The sequence below is a fragment of the Ornithorhynchus anatinus genome, chromosome 5 (genome assembly GCF_004115215.2).
Source record: "Ornithorhynchus anatinus isolate Pmale09 chromosome 5, mOrnAna1.pri.v4, whole genome shotgun sequence".
Classification (NCBI taxonomy): Eukaryota; Metazoa; Chordata; class Mammalia; order Monotremata; family Ornithorhynchidae; genus Ornithorhynchus; species Ornithorhynchus anatinus.
In genome coordinates, this window is record NC_041732.1 from 102683461 (window position 1) to 102705462 (window position 22002).

Consider the following 22002-nt stretch of genomic DNA (forward strand, 5'->3'; position numbering starts at 1 on the left):
TCGGTATTTGTTAAGCGCTTACTACGTGCAGAGCACCGTTCTGAGCGCTGGGGGAGATCCGAGGTCATCGGGTCGTCCCACGTGAGGCTCACGGTCTTCGTCCCCATTTTACAGATGAGGGAACTGAGGCCCAGAGAAGCGAAGTGACTCGCCCACAGTCACGCAGCTGACGCGTGGCAGAGCCGGGATTCGAACCCGTGGCCTCTGACTCCCAAGCCCGGGCTCTTTCCACTGAGCCACGCTGTTTCTCTGTACGGGTTTTGTGTCTGATAGCTGATATTTTAAGAAGACTGTGACCTGACACGCCTGCGCATTCTGAGGTATTAAAAAATAAAGCAGACCGTGCTGCGGCTTCTAATCCAAATCGGGCTAGCTGGAGAATGGCTTAGAGGAAGATTCAGTTCTGGGTTCGGCCCTGGCCGCTGTCGGATTGACCGGCCCGATAAGGCCGGACCAGATCTCGTTGAACTGGCCAGACGAAAAGCGGGTTCTGGGAGCTTTGGGTCCCCAGAGAGGGACGTGAGGCCCGGGGGCGGGGGGGGGGCGGGGGGGGTCGGCCCTGATGGAGAACGGCAGGCCTCGCTTGGGCGGCGTCGACGAGAAGCGGCAGCGGGTGGCCCGATGGGTAGGGACAGCCCGGCCCGGGGAGTCGGAAGGACCCGGCTCCGGTCATTCGTTCGGTAGTATTTATCGGGCGCTTGCTATGCGCGGAGCGCCGTGCTAAGCGCTTGGAATGTACAGTTGGGCAGCGGATGGAGACCGCCCCTGCCCAATCACGGGCTCACGGTCTAATCGGGGGAGACAGATGGACAGAAACAAGACAACTTAATAGCCATAAATAGAATCAAGGGGATGGACACCTCATTAACCAAATAAATAGGGTAATCAAGATCTGTATAAATGAGCGCCGAGGGGAGGAGCGGAGGGAGAGGGGGGGGGAAGGGGGCTTAGCTGAGGGGAGGTGAAGGGGGAGCAGAGGGAAAAGGGGAAGCTCAGTGTGGGAAGGCCTCTCGGAGGAGGTGACCTCTCAGCAGGTTCTAATCCCGGCCAAGTCACCTCACTTCCCTGGACCTCAGTTCCTTCGTCTGCAAAATGGGGATGGAGATTCGGAGCCCCACGCGGGACTGTGTCCGACCCGATTGAGGGTGCTTAGAACGGTGAGCGCGTTGTGGGCAGGAATGTGTCTGTTCTCTTGTCCTCTCCCAAGCCCTCCGTCTAGTGTTTTGTGCACGGTAGGCGCTCACTAGATACAACTGAATGAATGACTAAATGCCTGGCCCCTAGTAAGCGCTTAACAAATCCCATGGAAAAAAAACAGAGTAAGTGCTTAACCTGTGCAAAAAAATATAGTCAATGCTTAACAAATACCGTTTTTTCCAAAAAGCACATCCTCCGCCAGTGGAATTTATAATAATAATAATGTTGGTATTTGTTAGGCGCTTACTATGTACAGAGCGCTGTTCTAAGCGCTGGGGTAGATACGGGGGGATCAGGTTGTCCCCCCGTGAGGCTCACCGTTAATCCCCATTTGACAGATGAGGTAACTGAGGCCCAGAGAAGCGAAGTGACTTGCCCACGGTCGCCCAGCTGACAAGGGGCGGAGCCGGGATTCGAACCCGGGACCTCCGACTCCGAAGCCCGGGCTCTTTCCCCCGAGACGGCGTGCGAAGCGCCGTTGCCGGATTGTATTTTCCAAGCGCGCCGCGCACGGTAAATACAACTGAATGAACGAATGAGGGCTGGGCACCCTCGGCGGCGCCCCCCCCCCCCCCGCCCCGCACCCCGGGACGATCCCCGGGCGTCCGGGTCGGAGCTCTCTCGGGTTGCGAGGCCGAGCGCGTCGCTCCCTCCCTCCGCAGGAACGAAGCCGTGGTCATCTCCGGAAGGAAACTGGCCAGGCAGATCCGAGAAGAGGTGCGGCACGAAGTGGAAGAGTGGGTGGCCTCCGGCAACAAAAGGCCACACCTCAGCGTCATCCTCGTGGGAGAAAACCCCGCCAGCCACTCCTACGTGCTCAACAAAACCAAGGCGGCGGCCGACGTGGGTATGTTCCCCCGAAGACAACGCGCCCGATTGGGATTTTGTCTTCAGCCGAGAATCAGAATCAACTGTGGTATTTGTTAAGCGCTTACTCCGTGCCGAGCACTGTTCTAAGCGCCGGGGGATACCAGGTGATCGAGTTGTCCCACCTGGAGCACACGGTTTTACTCCCCGTTTGACAGATGAGGTAACTGAGGCCCGGAGAGGTGAAGTGACTTGCCCAAGGTCACACAGCTGACTAGCGGCGGAGCTGGGATTAGGACCCGTGCCGCGTGGCCTAGTGGGAAGATCTCTGACCTGGAAGTCGGAGGGTCGTGGGTTCCAATCCCGGCTCCTCCGCTTACATGATGATAATGATGGTAGGGTTAAGCGCTTACTCTGTGCAGAGCACTGTTCTAAGCGCCGGGGGAGATACGGGATCATCAGGTTGTCCCACGTGAGGCTCACAGTCTTCATCCCCGTTTTACGGATGAGGTGACTGAGGCCCAGAGAAGTGAAGCGATTAGCCCACGGTCACCCAGCTGACGAGTGGCAGAGCGGGGATTCGAACCCACGACCTCTGACTCCCAAGCCCGAGCTCTTCCCACTGAGCCGCGCCGCTTCTCCTTGTCTGCTGGGTGACCTCAGGCAAGTCACTTCTCTGGGCCTCAGTGACCTCAGCTGTAAAATGGGATGAAGACTGAGACCCATAAGGGACAGGGATTGGGTCGAGCCTGATGACCTTGTATCTCCCCCAGTGCTTAGAACGAGTGCTTGGCACATAGTAAGTGCTCAGTTAATACCAAAATTGTTATTGTTGTCATTAGGAGCCCGGGCCTGGGAGTCGTGGCGGGGCCTGGATTCTGATTCCGGCTCCGCCCGGGCCTGCTAGGTGACCCTGGCCAAGTCGCTTTGCTTCCTCGGGCCTCAGTTCCCTCTCCGCAAAATGGGAATTTGATCCTTGTCGATAGTAATAATGGCCATATTTGTAAAGCGCTTAATCTGGGCCGGGCACTGTACTGAGCGCCGGGGTGGGTACAAGCAAATCGTGTTGGACTCCGTCCCTGTCCCATGTGGAGCTCCCAGTCTCAATCCCCCATTTTACAGATGAGGGCGCTGAGGCCCAGTGAAGTGACTTGCCCAAGTTCACACAGCAGACAAGAGGCAGAGCTGCGATTAGAACCCATGACCTGCTGACTCCCCCTGCTTATTATGGACTGTGAGGCCCAGGTGGGACCTGATGATGTTTATCAACCCCAGCGCCTAGTACAGTACTTGGCACGTAATAAGCGCTCGATAAATTCCCCAGTGATCATTATCGAAGCCCTTGGAGGCAAGTATTCGGCATTTCCGCGCATAATAATAACAGTTTTTTGTTATCCCCTTACTATCTATCTGCTGTACTGAGCCTTGGGGTAGAAAGCAAGATCAACAGATAATAATAATAATGGTATTTGTTAAGCGCTTACTATGTGCTGAGCACCGTTCTAAGCGCCGGGGTGGTTACAGGGTTGTCCCACGGGGGGGGCTCGCACTGTGTGACCGTGGACAGGTCACTTCACTTCTCTGGGCCTCGGCGACCTCATCTGTAAAATGGGGATGAAGACGGTGAGCCTCACGTGGGACAACCCGATCACCCTGTATCTCCCCCGGCGCTTAGAACAGCGCTCCGCACGTAGTAAGCGCTTAACAAATACCAACGTTATATTAGTCAGATGAGGGAACTGAGGCTCAGAGAAGGGAAGCGGCTTGCCCGAGGTCACACAGCGGACAGGTGGCGGAGCCGGGATTAGGACCCGTGACCTCTGACTCCCGACCCCGAGCTCTCTCCGCGCCGCTTCTCTAGCCACCCGGGCCTCCGCCGCCCGTCGGGTGGGGACGGGTTCGAGGATCCGCTTGGGGAGGGTGAGAGACTGAAGTCGGAAAGGCTAAGCCACGGAAGGTTGATTCCGCACGGCGATTTGAGCTTCCCTTGCGGGAGGGATACGCTTATACGTAGTTACTCGCACCCACTCTCCTCCACACAGAGAAGCAGCGCGGCTCAGTGGCAAGAGCCCGGGCTTGGGAGTCCGAGGTCGTGGGTTCGGATGCCGGCTCTGCCGCTTGTCAGCTGGGCGACTGTGGGCGAGTCACTTGACTTCTCAGTTCCCTCATCTGGACAATGGGGACGAAGACAGTGAGCCTCACGTGGGCCGACCTGATTCCCCTGTATCTCCCCCAGCGCTTCGAACAGTGCTGTGCACCTAGTAAGCGCTTAACAAATACCGACATTATTATTAGCCCCACAGACGCTTCCCACTCGGGAGGAATTCACTGAGGCTGCCTAGCTCCAACTCCTAGCAGCTGGTGGAACCGGGAAAGAGCTATGGGGGGTGTCCGGGGGCTACTTTTCCAATCACCTGGCTAATTGAGCTCTCCGGGAATGCCCGTTTCATTGTCGTAGAAGCAGCGTGGCTCGGTGGCAAGAGCCCGGGCTTGGGAGTCAGAGGTCATGGGTTCGGATCCCGGCTCGGCCGTTTGCCAGCCGTGTGACTTTGGGCAAGTCACTTCACTTCTCTGGGCCTCAGTTCCCTCATCTGGAAAATGGGGATTGAAAACGGTGAGCCCCACGCGGGACAACCTCATCACCTTGTATCCCCCCCAGCGCTTAGAACAGTGCTCTGCACATAGTAAGCGCTTAACAAATACCACATTATTATTATCACTCTGCAGAGCACTGGACCAAGCACTTGGGAGAGGACAATAGAACAATAGACAGACACAGTCCCTGCCCGCAACGAGCTGACGGTCTAGAGGGGGAGACGGATATGAATGGAAAGAAATAAATGATAATAATAATGTTGGTATTTGTTAAGCGCTTACTTTGTGCAGAGCACTGTTCTCAGCGCAGGGGGAGATACAGGGTGATCAGGTTGTCCCACGTGGGGCTCACAGTCTTCATCCCCATTTTACAGATGAGGTCACTGAGGCACAGAGAAGTGAAGTGACTCGCCCACAGTCACACAGCTGACAGGCGGCCGAGCTGGGATTCGAACCCATGACCTCTGAGTCCTAAGCCCGGGCTCTTTCCACGGAGCCACGCTGCTTCTCTGATGATGGAGCTGCACACAAGTGGGGTGGGGCTGGGAGAGGGGAAGAGCAAAGGGAGCCAGTCGGGATGATGCACAAGGGAGCGGGAGAAGAGGAAAGGAGGGCGCAGTCAGGGCAGGCCTCTGGGAGGAGATGGGCCTTCGATAGGGCTGTGAAATAATAATGATGGCATTTGTTAAGCGCTTACTATGTGCGAAGCACCGTTCTAAGCGCCGGGGAGGATACAGGGTCGTCAGGTGGTCCCCCGTGGGGCTCACAGTCTTCATCCCCGTTGGACGGTTGAGGGAACTGAGGCCCGGAGAAGTGAAGTGACCTGCCCGAAGTCACCCAGCTGACAGGCGGCGGAGCTGGGATTCGAACCCGTGACCTCTGAGTCCCCAGCCGGGCTCTTTCCGCTGAGCCACGCTGCTTCTCTATGCGGAGGAGCGCGGTCTCCTGTCAGATAGGCGCGGGGGGCCAGAGGCGGGACCAGGGCGACGTGTCGGCGGTGAGATGGACGGGCTAGAGGGACAGCGAGAAGGCTGGCACGAGAGGCTCCGGCGAGGGGGTCGGTTCAGTCGTTCAGGGGTATTTATTGAGCGCTTACCGTGTGCAGAACACTGTACTAAGCGCTGGAAACGGGCATTCGGGCGACAGATAGAGACCGTCCCCGCCCAACGACGGGCTCACGGTCTAGAAGGGGGGAGACGGCAAAGCGAAACAAGTAGACGGGTCCAGTCAGTGACCGCCTCCGGGTAGAGGCGACTCGCCACGTGGGTGTGACGGAGTCGCAACCTACTTCCAAGGGTTGGTGGAGCCCCCTTCCCAGAAAAACCTTGCCCCCGCCCGGTCCTCTTCCCTCCCGTTGCCCATATTTGGTGGGGAAAAGGATCGTACGACATTGGCGGTGCCGTTTTCCTCATTCCGCGGCTAACCGTTCAGGCTTTTTGGTCTCCCGCCCCTGCTCCGGGCTACTCCGTAGCCTCCCGAGAGGAATGCGGTGTGTCTGTTTAGCCTGGCTTCGTTGAAAGAGCCCGGGCTTGGGAGTCAGAGGTCGTGAGTTCTAATCCCGGCTTCTCCACTTGTCAGCTGTGTGACCTTGGGCCAGTCACTTCACTTCTCTGGGCCACAGTTCCCTCATCTGGAAAAGGGGGATGAAGACTGGGAGCCCCACGGGGGACAACCTTATATCTCCCCCAGCGCTTAGGACAGTGCTTGCCACACAGGAAGCGCTTAAATACCAACATCATTATGATTATTGTTATCATCGCTCTCAACCAGCTCCCGCGGGCCTAGCGAGCCGAGGCCCGACCGCTCGCGGGCCCTCTAAGTAGGAGGGTCGGCAGGTAATGAGCCCCCGTTTTGAGGGTGAGGGAACTGAGGCCCAGAGAAGTGAAGTGACTCGCCCAAGGTCTCTCAGCAGACAAGGGGTGCAGCGGGATGAGAACCCAGGTCCTTCTGACTCCCAGCACCAGGCCACACTTGCTTTTCTTCGGTTCCCCCCATCTCGGCACTGCCCACAGCAGACGGACCCGCCCCACCGCTCTCCCCATTTTCAGATCCCATCTCCTCCAGTAAGCCTTCCCCAATTACTCTCCCAGCACCCCTAAATAATAATAATATTGATGCTGCCATTTGTTAAGCGCTTACTACGTGCCACGCACCGTTCTAAGCGCTGGGGAGGATCCAAGGTCATCGGGTTGTCCCACATGGGGCTCCCAGTCTTCATCCCCATTTTACAGATGAGGGAATTGAGGCACAGAGAAGTTAAGTCACAGTCACCCAGCTGACAAGTGGCAGAGCTGGGTTTTATTGAGCGCTTACCGGGGGCAGAGCACTGTACTAAGCGCTTGGAATGGGCAATTCGGCAACAGATAGAGACGGTCCCTGCCCAACGACGGGCTCACGGTCTAAACGGGGGAGACAGGCAGCAGAACAAAAGAGAACAAAACACAGATAGAATCAAGGGATTGCACACCTCACAGTAAGCGCTCAATAAGTACGACTGAATGGATGAACCAGGATAAGGATTTGGGTCCTCTGATTCCTAGGCCCGGGATCGACCCCTAGAAAAGAGACAATGGATTCGTTGACTTTACCCACTTGGAAACAAAGCATAGGGTCCAGCAGGGCGTGGGTGGCGGGGAAGAGGAGTTCATTCAGTTCACTCAGTCGTATTTATTGAGCGCTTACTGCGTGCAGAGCACTGTACTAAGCCCTTGGGGGAGGACAGTATGGCAGTAGAACAGACTCATTCCCTACCCACAGTGAGCTTCGTCTAGAGCCTGGACTGTGAGGAAAGGGTCGGGTCTGACATGGTTAACCCCAGGGCTCGACACAGAGCAGGTGCTTAACGCATACCGTAATAGTGCTCCATCGACAGTATTTATTGAGCGCTCACTCTGTGCCGAGAGCACGCACGGGGTACTAAGCCCTAAACAATGTACGTTTACTTCAGCTCTTAGAAGAGTGCCTGGCACGTAATAGGCGCCTAAAGACCAAAAAGAAAAATCCCAGCCCCGCCCACTGTCTGCTGTGTGACCTTGGGTAAGTCCCTTAACTTCTCCGGGCCTCGGTTCCCTCATCTGTAAAAATGGGGATTAATATTAATTATAATGATGTTGGTATTTCAGTGCTTACGATGTGCCGAGCACTCTTCTAAGCGCTGGGGGAGATCCAGGGTCATCAGATTGTCCCACGTGAGGCTTACAGTCGTATTCCCCATTTTACAGATGAAGGAACTGAGGCACAGAGAAGTGAAGTGACTTGCCCAAAGTCACACAGCCGAGCGGGGATTAGAACCCATGACCTCCGACTCCTAAGCCCGGGCTCTTTCCCCTGAGCCACGCCGATCAAGACCGTGACCCCCATGCGGGACAGGACGGTGTCCGACCCGACTGTCTTTTATTTATCCCGGTACTTAGTACAGAGCCTGGCCCACAGTAAACACTTAGCAGATACCGTAAAAGAAAAAATTCCTGGCTCTTCCCCTGCCGCGTGGCCTTGGTCAAGTCAAGTTTGGGGCCTCGGTTCCCTCATCTAGAAAGATGGGGATTAAGACCGCGAGCCCCGGGTGGGACGTGGGCTGTGCCCAAGGCGATCAGCTTGGATCTACCCCAGCGCTTAGTACGGCGCCTGGCACGGTAAGCGTTTCACAGATACCGTTAAAAAAAAAAAAATACACCACGCTATCGGTCGCCGGAGTCACGTCGCGATCGATTTTCACCGTCGCAGGAATCAGCAGCGAGACGATCGTGAAGCCCGCCTCCATCTCCGAAGAAGAGCTCCTCTATCTGATCGGCACGCTGAACGACGACGACAATGTGGACGGCCTCCTTGTCCAGCTTCCCCTCCCTGGTGAGTTGGCGGAGTTCGGTGCCATTTCAAGAAAAAAGAGCGTCGCTCGGCGAAGTCAAGTCAAATCGTAATTCTTGGGCTCCTTGTTCGGCTTCCCCTGCCCGGTGAGTGGGCGGAGTGTGGTGCCATTTCAGAAAAAGGCAAAGAAAGAAAGTCAGTCATATGTACTGGGCTCCACATTTAGCTTCCCCTGCCCAGTGAGCTTGCAGAATTTGACACCGTTTAAAAATAAAGTCAGTCCTGTGAGCCGGTCGCGTCGCAATTACTGCGCTCCTTGTTCTGCTTCCCCTGCCCGGTGAGCTGGCAGCGTTTGGCACCGTTTACAAAAAAGCGAGTCAGTCAGTTGTATTTATTGGGCTTCCTGTCCGGCCTCCCCCGCCTGGCGAGTTTGCAGACTTCGGCGCCGTTTGCCAGAAAGGAAAAAGTCAGTCGAGTCGGATTTGCTGGGTTCCCGGTCCAGCTCCCCCTGCCTAGTGATTTGCGGGTCTCGGCACCGTTTAATTTAAAATAAAGGAAAAATCAGTCGGTCGGTCTATCGTACTTATTGGGCTCCTTGTCCGGTTTCCCCTGCCCCGTGGGTTGGCGGAGTTTGGTAGCATTTATGGGAAAAAACCCCCTGCCTATCTTGCATCTACCCCAGCGCTCAGTAAATGCCTAGCACGTAGTAAGCACTTAAATACCATAAAAAAAGAGTGGGTAGACAAATTCCCTGCCCACAAAGGGTTTCCAGTCTGCGTGTCTGTGCCTCCGTTTCCTCAGCTGTAAAACGGGGGATCGAATCGCACTCCCTCCTGCCTAGACCGTGAGCCCCACGCCGGGCAAGGGATTCATTCGTTCAATAGTATTTATTGAGCGCTTACTACGTGCAGAGCACTGTACTGAGCGCTTGGAATGGACAAGCCGGCAACAGAGACAATCCCTGCCCCTTGACGCGCTCACAGTCTAATCGGGGGAGACGGACGGACCAAAACAAGACAGTTGCCGACTTGTTCATCCCAAGCGCTTAGTACAGTGCTCTGCACATAGTAAGCGCTCAATAAATACTATGGAATGAATGAATAAATTCAACCGAATGAATGAATTTTCCAGATGAGGTCACTTGAGGCCCAGAGAAGTGAAGCGACTCGCCCAAGGTCACACAGCAGACAAGTGGCGGAGCGGGGTTTAGAACCCATGACCGTCCGCCTCCCAGGCCTGTGCTCTATTCACTACGCCGTCCTGACTGTGTCCAACCCCGTTAGCCTGTATCTACCCCAGTGCTTAGTACAGTGCCTGGCACATAATAAATCCTTAACAAATACCATTAAAAAAAAAAAACTTGATCTGAAGGGTCTCCAGACCCTCTGGTCTGATGGGGGAAGGTTGGGGAGAGCTTTTCATCCAGTTAGACGGAGGAAGCGATCAATCGGTGGTATTTGTTAAGTGTGTACTGTGCGCAGAGCGCTATACTAACCGCTCGGGAGAGGTGGTAGACGTATTCCCTGCCCACGGTGAGTTTATAGCGCAGAGGGGGAGGGATCATGACCCAGAGACTGAGCTGAGGCCGTCTGCTGAGGGTTTTAGCTGTCTCGGCCTTTTGGGTTTAGGACCAAAGCGAATCTTTCATCCATTCAGTGCTATTTATTGAGCGCTTAGTATGTGCAGAGCGCCTAGCGCTTGGAATGGACAATCGGGCAACGGAGAGACACCGTCCCTGCCCGACGACGGGCTCCCAGCGAGGAAGATCGCAAGGGTTTTAGACGGACCCTCACGGGGTTTGCCGGGATGAGCGGTAGTGTGGCCGAGTGGAAAGAGTCGGGGCCTGGGAGTCTGAGGACCTGGGTTCTAAGCCTCACGTGGGTCAACCTGATGACCCTGTATCTACCCCAGCGCTTAGAACAGTGCTCTGCGCATAGTAAGCGCTTAAATACCAAAAAAACCAAAAACAAATAATCCCAGCTCTGCCCCCCGCCTGCTGTGAGACCTTGGACAAGTCAGTTTTTTATGGTTTCGGTCAAATGGGGATTAAGTCCGTGAGCCCCACGTGGGACAACCCGATCGCCTTCCGTCTACCCCAGTGTGCGACACGTAGCAAGCGCTTAATAAATACCAACGTTAGTATTATTATTGTTCTTATCGCTTATCACGTGCCAGGCGCCGTACCGAGGGGTGGGGTAGATAACAAACAAGCGGGACACAGATCCTGTCCCAGAACGGGCTCAGTCTCAATCCCCGTTTTACCGATGAGGAGACCCAGAGAGGTCAAGTGACTCGTCCAAGGTCACTTCACTCCTCTGGGCCTCCGTTACCTGTAAATGGAAGTCGATCCTTCCAACGTAGCCTGGGAGCCCCGGGCGGGGATCGCGTCCGACCTGATAATCAGGCATCCGCCCCGGCACTCCGTACAATGCGTGGTATACGGTAAGCATTTGCCAAGGACCGATAAACCGGAGTTATCAGTTCAAAGGCAAAAAGAAATTAAAAAACGCAGTCCTCGGCCTATTAACCTTGAAGTCTGCAGCGTCACGATTTTTCTCACGTTCCTGGTAACGAGATGTATTTTGTTTTTTCCCCAAGCCCTCTTAGGGTACAGAATGTCCCAGAAGCTTGCCTCTCTCCCCCACCCCAGGGGGAAAAAATAGATAAAAATTTTTTTTGAATTAAATTTATGAGCGCTTATACTGTGTTCAAGGCACTGTATTAAGGGCCGGGGGAGAGTCCAGTATAACAGTAAACAGACCCATTCGCTGCCCAGAAGGAGCTGACGGTCTGGGGGGGAGGGAGACCTGAAGAGAAGGAAATAAATTACGGATATGTGCGTGAGCGCCGGGGGGTCGGGAGGGGAGATGAATAAAAGGAGCAAGTCAGGGTGACGCAGAAGGGAGTGGAGAGGGCGTAGTCAGGGAGGGCTTCTCGGAGGAGGTGGGCCTTTAATCAAGCTTTGAGGAGGGGGAGAGTCATTGGATTGGATGTGAGAAGCATAGAGAAGCAGCGGGGCGGAAAGAGCCCGGGCTGGGGAGTCCGAGGTCGTGGGTTCTAATCCCGGCTCCGCCGCTCGTCTGCTGTGTGCCCTTGGGCAACTCGCTTCACTTCTCTGTGCCTCAGTGACCTCCTCTGGAAAACTGGGGATTAAAAAATGCGAGCCCCACGTGGGACAATCTGATTACCCTGTATCGACCCCAGCGCTCGCAACAGTGCTCGGCACGGTTTAAGCGCTTAACAGATACCGTCGTCATTATTAATTATCACGTGAGGAGGGAGGGCCTTCCAGGCCAGAGGCGGGACGCGGGCGAGGGGTCGGCGGCGAGACAGAGGAGGTGGAGGGACGGTGAGAGGTTGGCGTTAGGGGGGTGAAGTGTGCGAGCCGGGGTGGAGTAGGAGAGCGGCGGGGTGAGGTAGGAGGGGGCCAGGGGATGGACGGCTTTAGAGCCGACGGGAGGGGTTTCTGTTTGCCGAGGCGGCCGGGCGACCACCGGAGTTTCTTGAGGACCGGGCAAACACGGACTCAACATTTCTGTAGAAAAACCATCCGGGCAGCAGAAGGAAGTGTGGATTGGAGTGAGGAGAGGCAGGGAGGTCAGCGAGGAGGCTGATAGAGAGAAGCAGCGTGGCTCCGTGGAAAGAGCCCGGGCTTTGGAGTCGGGGGGTCATGAGTTCGAATCCCAGCGCTGCCACTTGTCAGCCGTGTGACTGTGGGCGAGTCACTTCACTTCTCTGGGCCTCAGCTCCCTCATCTGTAAAATGGGGATGAAGACGGTGAGCCCCACGTGGGACGACCCGATTCCCCCGTGTCTACCCCAGCGCTTAGAACAGTGCTCTGCACGTAGTAAGCGCTTAACAGATACCAACATTATCATTACTCTTCTCTGGGCCTCGGTTCCCTCATCTGTAAAATGGGGATGAGGACGGTGAGCCTCACGTGGGACGACCCGATGACCCCGTATCTCCCCCCGGCGCTTAGAACAGTGCTCTGCACATAGTAAGCGCTTAACAGATACCAACATTATTATTATTACTGGCTTCTATCTGCCCCGCTTGTCCGCCGTGTGACCTTGGGCGAGTCGCTTCCATTTCTCCGTGCCTTAGTTCCCTCGTCTGTAAAATGGAGATTTGGTCTGTGAACCCTATGGGGGACAAAGGACTGTTTCCAACCTGATTATCGGGTACCTACCTTGCACTCAGTGCAGTGGCTGGCAAATTTTTTTTTTTTTAAAGCGGGTCGACGGGTTTCCGGCCCACAAGGAGCCTCCGGTCGAGTCCACTTAACTTCTCTGGGCCTCGGTTTTCTCATCTGTAAAATGGGGGGGGATCGAATCCCAGTCCGTCCTATCCAGCCCGCGAGCCCCGTGCGGGACAGGAACCGTGCGCGACCTGATGAGGTTGTATCTACCGCAGCGCTTAGGACAGTGCTTGGCACGCACCGAGGGCTTGACAGGTGCAAATGTTATTAGTTATGATTGTTATCATTAGAAGATTCTGCCTCAAAATGGGCGAGTGGGCTCTAACCCGGTCCGCCTTTGCTCCCGATGCCCGTCTGCTCGTTTCGTTTTGCTTTCTGTCTCCCCGCTTCTAGACCGTGAGCCCATCGGGCGGGGACCGTCTCTATCTGTTGCCCAACTGTACTTTCCAAGCGCTCAGTCCGGTGCTCTGCCCACGGTAAGCGCTCAGTAAATAGGACTGACTGAACGAACGAACGAACGCCTCTCGGTTCCCAGAGCACATCGACGAGAGGAGGGTCTGCAACGCCGTGGCTCCGGACAAGGACGTCGACGGTTTTCACGTGGTCAACGTCGGCCGGATGTGCCTGGACCAGTACTCCATGCTCCCCGCCACCCCGTCGGGGGTGTGGGAGATCATCAAGAGGACGGGTGAGAGCCCCCCTCCCCCCCCGAATCCACCGCCTTCCCTGACTGCGCCCTCCTTTCCTCTTCTCCCACTCCCTTCTGCGTCCCCCTCACTGGCTCCCTTTAATAATAATAATGTGGGTATCTGTTAAGCGCTTACTATGTGCCGAGCACCGTTCTAAAGCGCTGGGGTAGATACGGCTGCCACTTGTCAGCTGTGTGACTGTGGGCAAGTCACTTAACCTCTCTGGGCCTCACTTACCTCATCTGTAAAATGGGGATTAGGATTGTGAGCCCCATGCGGGACAACCTGATTCCCCCGTGTCTCCCCCGGCGCTTAGAACGGTGCTCTGCACACAGTAAGCGCTTAACAAATACCAACATTATTATTATTACGGGGTCATCGGGTCGTCCCACGTGAGGCGCACCGTCTTAATCTCCCGATGAGGTCACTGAGGCTCGGAGAAGTGAAGCGACTCGCCCACAGTCACCCAGCTGACGAGCGGCAGAGCTGGGATTCGAACTCATGACCTCTGACTCCCAAGCCCGGGCTCTTTCCACTGAGCCACGCTGCTTCTCTATTCATCCCCCTCCCAGCCCCACACCACTTCGGTCCACCTCCGTCCTTTATCTACTCCTATTCATGTCTGTCTCCCCCCCCGGACTGTCAGCTCGTTGTGGGCAGGGAATCTTTCCGTTATACTGTCCTGTTGTCCCTTCCCGAGCGCTTAGTACAGTGCTCTGCTCATAGTAAGCGCTCGGTAAATACAGTGGACCGACTGACTGGATTTCATGACGTCGCGAAGCAGCGTGGCCTAGTGGAAAGAGCCCAGGCCCGGAGTTAGGAGGAGCCGGGTTCCGATCCCTCTCTCCGCCCCTTGTCTGCTGTGTGAACTTGGACAAGTCACTTCACTTCTCCAGGCCTCAGTTCCCCCGTCCGTAAAATGGGGATGAAGAGCGTTGAGCCCCATGTGGGACAGGGGCTGTGTCCGACCTGATAAATCTGTATCTACCCCAGCGCCTACTACAGCGCTTGGCACAGAGTAAGTGCTTAACAGGTCCCGTGATCAGGCTGTACTCTCCCGAGCCATTCGTTCGGTCCGTTCGTTCAGTTGTATTTATTCATCCGATAGCGTGCACTGAGCGCTTGCAAGCAGCGTGGCTCGGTGGAAAGAAGCCGGGCTGGGGAGTCAGAGGTCATGGGTTCGAATGCCGACTCTGCCCCTCGTCAGCTGGGTGACTGCGGGCGAGCCGCTTCACTTCTCTGTGCCTCAGTTCCCTCATCTGTAAAAGGTGGACTGAGACCGCGAGCCTCACGTGGGACGACCCGATGACCCTGTGTCTCCCCCGGCGCTTAGAACGGTGCTCTGCGCGTAGTCAGCGCTTAACAGATACCAACATCATTATCATTATGTGCAGAGCACCGGACTAGACGCTTGGAATGTACGATCGGGCAGCAGACAGAGACAATCCCCGCCCAAGGACGGGCTCGTGTCGAGTGCTTACCGTGTTGCAGGGCGCTGTACAAAGCGCTTGGGCGACTACAGCGTGTCTGCCGACGCCGATGCGGTGTTCTCTCCCAAGCGCTTAGTCCAGCGGTCTGCACACGGTAAGCGCTCACTAAATACCGCCGACGGCTGGGGTCACGGCATTTCACGACATCCCCCCGACACTTGACAGTGCGCCGCTCACGGTGAGCGCCCAGTAAGCGCGTACGTATCGGTAACGTATTTACCTCCACGGATGTCCGTCTCGCCCCCTCTAGACCGTAAGCCGGTCGCGGGCGGGGAACGCGTCCGTTGACGTGTGGCCCTCTCCCGAGCGCTTAGCCGAGCGCTCCGCGCGCAGTAAGCGCCCCGTGGGTACGACCGAGGGTGTGACCGGATCTCCCGGCGTTGTGTTCCCGTAGGAATCCCGACGGTCGGGAAGAACGTGGTGGTGGCCGGGAGGTCCAAGAACGTGGGGATGCCCATCGCGATGCTCCTGCACACGGACGGCAGGCACGAGCGGCCTGGGGGTGAGCCGCCCGCCATCACGGGGGGGGGGGTGGGGAGGGCCCCGGGACCTGGGTTCTAATCCCCGCTCCCCCGCTCGCCGGGTGACGTCGGGCAGGTCGCTCGGCTTCTCCGGGCCTCCGCTCCCTCGTCTGCAAAATGGGGATCCGGTACCCGTTGTCCCGCCTGCTTGGGTCATCCACTCGTACGGGTTGAGGGCAGAGAGGCCCGGTGGCTAGAGCACGGACCTGGGAGACGGAAGGACCTGCGTTCTAATCCCGGCGCCGCCGCTTGTCTGCGAGAAGCAGCGTGGCTCAGTGGGAAGAGCACGGGCTTTGGAGTCAGGGGTCACGGGTTCGAATCCCGGTCCGGCCACTTGTCGGCCGGGTGACTTCGGGCACGTCACTTCACTTCTCGGTGCCTCAGTTCCCTCATCTGTAAAATGGGGATGAAGACTGGGAGCCCCACGTGGGGCAACCTCATTCCCCTGTGTCTACCCCAGCGCTTAGAACGGTGCTCGGCACGTAGTGAGCGCTTAACGGATACCACCGTTATTATTATTGCTGGGTGGCCTTGGGCCAGTCGCCTCGCTTCTCTGGGCCTCGGTGACCTCATCTGGAAAATGGGGATGAGGATCGGGATTAAGAGTGGGACAGCGCGGCTCAGTGGAAAGAGCCCGGGCTTGGGAGTCGGAGGTCACGGGTTCGAATCCCGGCTCCACCGCTTGTCGGCTGGGTGACTTTGGGCAAGTCATTTGACTTCTCCGGACCTCAGTGACCTCATCTGTCAAATAGGGATGAAGACTGGGAGCCTCACGTGGGACCACCCGATGGCCCCGTATCTCCCCCAGCGCTTAGAACGGTGCTCTGCACGTAGTAGCAGTGTGAAGCAGCGTGGCGCAGTGGAAAGAGCCCGGGCTTTGGAGTCAGGGCTCATGAGTTCGAATCCCAGCTCTGCCACTTGTCGGCTGTGTGACTGTGGGCAACTCACTTCACTTCTCTGGGCCTCGGTTCCCTCATCTGTCAAATGGGGATTAAGACTGTGAGCCCCACGTGGGACGACCTGATTCCCCTGGGTTTACCCCAGCGCTTAGAACAGTGCTCTGCACATAGTGAGCGCTTAACAAATACCAACATTATCAGTAAGCGCTTAACAGATACCAACGTTATTGTCATCACTATTATTACCACCCTAGCTATTACAACAGGGCCCGGCACAAGAAGCAGCACGGCTTAGTGGCTAGAGTGGGTGTCATCGTGGGCTCCGATCCCGGCTCTACCCTCGCCTGCTGGGACCTTGGGCGAGTCACTTCCCTTCTCCGGGCCTCAGTGACCTCATCCGGAAAATGGGGATGAAGAGCGGGAGCCCCGTTTGGGACAGGGACTGTGTCCGACCTAACTTGCATCTACTCCAGCAGCGCTTAGAACGGTGCTCTGCACGTAGTAAGCGCTGAACAAATACCGACATTATTGTTATGACTTCCGATCCTCTCTTTCCTCGTTTCCAAAATGGGGATTCAGTTCCTGTTCTCCCTCCTACCTTGACTGTACCTACCTTGTACCTCGCTCAGCAGTCAGTACAGTGCTTGGCACATAGTAAGCGCTTAACAGATACCACGGCAATTAAATAAACCGTGGTATCTGTTAAGCGCTTACTATGTGCCAAGCACTGTTCTAAGCGCTGGGGGATACAAGGTGATCAGGTCGTCCCACGTGGGGCTCCCGGTCTTCATCCCCATTTTCCAGATGAGGTCACTGAGGGACGGAGAAGTGAACTGACTTGCCCAGGGTCACACAGCTGACAGGCGGCGGAGCCGGGATTAGAACCCGTGACCCTCTGACTCCCAAGCCCACGCTCTTTCCACTGAGCCACGCTGCCTCTCTGACGAGAAGTGATAATTATCACTCGTCTCTTGGTTCTCCCATCAGACTGCCCTCTGCTTATCAATCGATCAGTGGAATGTATTTTTTTTTTTTTTAAGTGCTTACTATGTTCCAGGCGCTGTTCTGAGCACTGGGGTAAGATAGAAGCTAATCACATCGGACAGAGTCCCTGCCCCACGCTCATAACCCCCATTTTTCAGACGAGATGGCCGAGGCCCGGAGAAGCGGCAGAGCTGAGATGAAAATCCGGGTCCTCCTAACTCTCAGGCCCGTGCCCTATCCGCTAGGCCACGCACTGAGCGCTCACTACGTGCAGGGCACCGAACTGAGCGCCTGGGAGAGTCCAGTGGTACGGGAGGAGCCGACACGATCCCCGCCCGTACCGACCTTCCTCCCGCGTCCTTAATTCTCTCCCCCGCGACTCCACTTAGGCTGGGGAGCCCCCGGCACTTCCCGCGCTTAGTACGGCGCCTGGCACAGAGCAAGCGCTTAACGAATGCCGTCATCACTCCTGTCGTCGTCGCCGGAGAGATTGGATCGACCCGGGCGACCGTGACGCAGGGCCCAAAAACCCAAAAAGTCGCGAGGCCGCTCAAACGGTCGGTGAGGTTTATTGAGCGATGGCTACCTGCCGGGCACCGCGGAGTCGGTAGACACGTGCCCTGCCCACTCGGCGCTGACGGTCTCGAGGGAGTCAGCGTGGTCTGATGATAATAACGATAATGTTGGTATCTGTTAAGCGCTTACTATGTGCAGAGCACCGTTCTGAGCGCTGGGGTGGATACAGGGTCATCGGGTCGTCCCACGTGAGGCTCACGGTCTTCATCCCCGTTTTACAGATGAGGTCACTGAGGCCCAGAGAAGTGAAGCGACTCGCCCACAGTCACCCAGCTGACGAGCGGCAGAGCCGGGATGCGAACCCATGACCTCTGACTCCCAAGCCCGGGCTCTTTCCACTGAGCCACGCTGCTTCTCTGGTCTAGTGGGTCGTGGGTCCTCATCCAGGCTCCAACACTCATCCGCTGTGGGACCTTGGGCAACTCACTTCACTTCTCTAGGCCTCAGTTTCCTCAACTGCCAATTGGGGATGGAGACCGTGAGCCCCACGTGGGGCAGGGACTGTGTCCAACCCGATTTGCTTGGATCCACCCCGGCGCTTAGCACACTGCCTGGTAAGCGTTTAACGTTTAAGCGTTTAACAGATTCCACTGTCGTTATATATTGGGAAGCAGCGTGGCTCAGTGGAAAAGAGCCCGGGCTTCGGAGTCAGAGGTCATGAGTTCGACTCCCGGCTCTGCCGCTCGTCAGCTGGGTGACTGTGGGCGAGTCGCTTCACTTCTCTGTGCCTCAGTGACCTCATCTGTCAAATGGGGGATTAACTGTGAGCCTCACGTGGGACGACCTGATGACCCTGTATTTACCCCAGCGCTTAGAACAGTGCTCTGCACGTGGTAAGCGCTTAACGAATACCAACATTATTATTATTATTATATCTGTTTTCCCTCCCACTTGGATCCCCTTGCGGGACGGGAACCGTGTCCTACCCGATTACCTTGTATCTACTCCGGCGCTTAGGACAGTGTCTGACATATAGTGAGTGCTCAATTAATAGCCCGAGAAGGAGCCTACAGTCAACTTTAAGCTCGCTGTGGTCACGGAGCACACGTCCGCTAACTCTGTTATGCTGAACTCTCTGCGCTTGGTATATTATTATTAACGATAATAATAATGGTATTAAGCGCTTACTGCGTGCCACGCACTCTACTAAGCGCCGAGGCGGATAAAGGCAAATCGGGGTAGAAACGGTCCCCGTCCCGCGTGGGGCTCCCTGTCTCAATCCCCATTTCACCGAAGAGGAAACCGAGGCCCCGAGGAGTGAAGTGACTTGCCCACGGTCACACGACGGACAAGTGGCGGATTAGAACCCGTGACCTTCCGACTCCCAGGCTCTATCCACTACGCCGGGCTGCTTCCCCGCCTCCCTCAACAGAGTGCTCTGCACACAGTAAGCGCTCAATAAAAGCAGTCACTTAACTTCTCTGTGCCTCAGTTCCCTCATCTGTAAAATGGGGATGAAGACCGTGAGCCCCACGTGGGACAACCTGATCACCTTGTATCCCCCAGTGCTCAGAACAGTGCTCTGCACATAGTAAGCGCTTAATACCAACACTATAAATACCGTTTGACGCTGATAGGGGTTGCTCGGGCTAGAGGGGTTCGTCTTTCATTCGGTCGTATTCGTTGAGCGCTTCCTGGCCGCGGAGCGCTGTGCTGAGCGCCTGGGAAGTACGAATGGGCAACAGAGAGAGACCATCCCTGCCCAACGCGGGGCTCAGTCCCCGTCCCTTCTGCGTCGCCTTTAAGGATTTTCGCCCTTGGTTCACCCCTCCCATCATAAAAACCAAAAGGAAGAAGAAAGGAAGCGCCCGGAAAATCCGACCCGGTGGCTAGGGGCCGGGCCTAGGAGTCAGAAGGTCGTGGGTTCTGATCCCGGCTCCGCCACTCGTCTGCTGGGTGACCTCGGGCGAGTCGCTTCGCTTCTCTGGGGGACCCCAGCTGAAAAATGGGGATCGGGACCGCCAGCCCCACGGGGGACGGGGACTGGGTCCGACTCGCTTTGCCCGCCTCCACCCCGGGGCCCGGCGCCCAGCGAGCGACCTTTTTATTATTCTCGATCGATCCGTCCGAGGGAGGGGCGTCGGGTGGGGGGTCCTCGATCCAGCCCGCGTGACCGTTCCCTCCGCAGGAGACGCCACCGTCACCATCTCCCACCGCTACACTCCCAAGGAGCAGCTGAAGCAGCACACCATCCGAGCCGATATCGTCGTGGCGGCCGCAGGTGAAAAGAGCGTCTCCGAGGAGGCCCGGTTCATCCAGCGCTCGCTGCGCGCGGTCCGCCGGGCTAGACGCTCGGGAGAGGGCAATGTGACCGGCGCATTCCCTGCCCGGCGCGAGCTTACGGTCGAGGCGGGGGGCCCGGCGTCGATAGAAATAAATCGGTGACGGAGGGGGACGTGAGCGGGTGTGGGGCGGGGAGGGGGGCGATGGATATAAGTCACTTCTCGGGGCCTCGTCTGGAAAATGGGGATGGAGACCGTGAGCCCCTCGTGGGACGGGGACCGTGTCCGACCCGATTTCGCTTGTATCCACCCCGGCGCTTAGTACGGTGCCTGGCCCACAGTAAGTGCCTAACAGATACCAGAATTATTAGCGGTCCTGGCACACATTAAGTCTTAAATACCACAGTTATTATTATTGTTATTAATGAAATGGGGACTCAGTACCTTTTTCCTTTCCCCCTAGGCTGGGAGCCCCACGTGGGACAGGGACTGCATTCATTCATTCGCTCAATAGTATTTATTGAGCGCTTACTATGTGCAGAGCACTGGACGAGGCGCTCGGAATGGACAATCTGACTGACGATCTCCTTCTAGAGGAGCAGCGTGGCTCAGTGGAAAGAGCAGGTCGTGGGTTCGAATCCCGGATCTGCCGCTTGTCAGCTGGGTGACTGTGGGCAAGTCACCTCACTTCTCGGTGCCTCAGTGACCTCATCTGTAAAATGGGGATTAGGACTGTGAGCCTCATGTGGGACAACCTAATAACCCTGTATCTACCCCAGCGCTTGAACAGTGCTCTGCACATAGTAAGCGCTTAACAAATGCCAACATTATTATTATTATTGTTATCTCATATCTACTCCAGTACTTAGTCCAGGGCTCGGCACATAGTAAGCGCCGGACAGAGAACAGAGTTACGATTAATGTCGGGCATCGTGGCTCAGTGGAAAGAGCCCGGGCTTTGGAGTCAGAGGTCATGAGTTCGGATCCCGGCTCTGCCACTTGTCAGCTGGGTGACACTGTGGGCGAGTCACTTCACTTCTCTGGGCCTCAGTCGCCTCATCTGTAAAATGGGGATGAAGACTGTGAGCCCCACGTGGGACATCCTGATTCCCCCGTGTCTCCCCCAGCGCTTAGAACGGTGCTCGGCACATAGTAAGCGCTTAACAGATACCAACATTATTATTACTATTACATTTAAAGCGGGAGGTCGGAAAGGCCGGTGGAAGCGATTTCCATGCAGTGTCTTCCCTCTGACGTCCCCCATCGTTCCTCACCCCTCCCCCCCGTAAGGAAGCAGCACGGCCTAGTGGCCAGAGCCCGGGCCTGGGAGTCAGAAGGCCCTGGGTTCTAATCCTGCCTCTTCCACCTGTCTGCTGGGTGACCTGGGGCAAGTCCCTTCGCTTCTGGGCCCCCGTTCCCTCATCTGGAAAGTAGGGATTGAGACTGTGAGCCCCATGAGGGTCAAGGGACTGTGTCCAGCTCCATCACCTTGCGTCTACCCCACCATATAGAACAGAGAGTCAAACCATCACGCTTCCCCCCGCCTTCAAAGCCCTTCCGAAGACTCACCTTTGTTAAGCGCTTAACAGATACCTCCGTTATTATTTGCTGAATTGTACTTTCCAAGGGCTTAGTCCAGTGCTCTGCCCACGGTAAGCTCTCAAGAAATACGGCTGAGCGAATGAATGATGAATAAGTGCTTAACAAATAGCATCCCATCATTATTATTGTTGCTATTCCAGGTATCCCCAATCTGATCACGGCTGATATGATCAAAGAAGGAGCGGCCGTCATCGACGTGGGGATAAACAGGATAAACGATCCCGTCACTGCCAAACCCAAGCTGGTGGGCGATGTGGATTTTGAAGGTAAGGGGGGGATGTCGGGAGATGGGTCCGAGCGTCAACGAACCGGCGAGCTCTGGCCCGCGGGCCGGGTCGTCCGTCGCCGACGTAGCCCCGGACCGTGGGCTCCGGGTGGGAGGCGAACGTGTCCTACCGCTTCCGTCCTACTCTCC

General features: G+C 56.3%; 1 protein-coding gene across 1 annotated transcript in view; it reads left to right on the forward strand.

Moving 5' to 3' along the window:
• Positions 1-22002, forward strand: part of MTHFD2 (methylenetetrahydrofolate dehydrogenase (NADP+ dependent) 2, methenyltetrahydrofolate cyclohydrolase) — a 34410-nt gene that overhangs the window by 10256 nt on the left and 2152 nt on the right. The window contains exons 2-7 of the mRNA XM_029066665.2: positions 1860-2044; positions 8323-8445; positions 13140-13292; positions 15178-15285; positions 19892-19984; positions 21728-21853. Coding sequence (XP_028922498.2) covers positions 1860-2044; positions 8323-8445; positions 13140-13292; positions 15178-15285; positions 19892-19984; positions 21728-21853 — 788 coding nt within the window. The remainder of the gene's footprint in view (positions 1-1859; positions 2045-8322; positions 8446-13139; positions 13293-15177; positions 15286-19891; positions 19985-21727; positions 21854-22002) is intronic.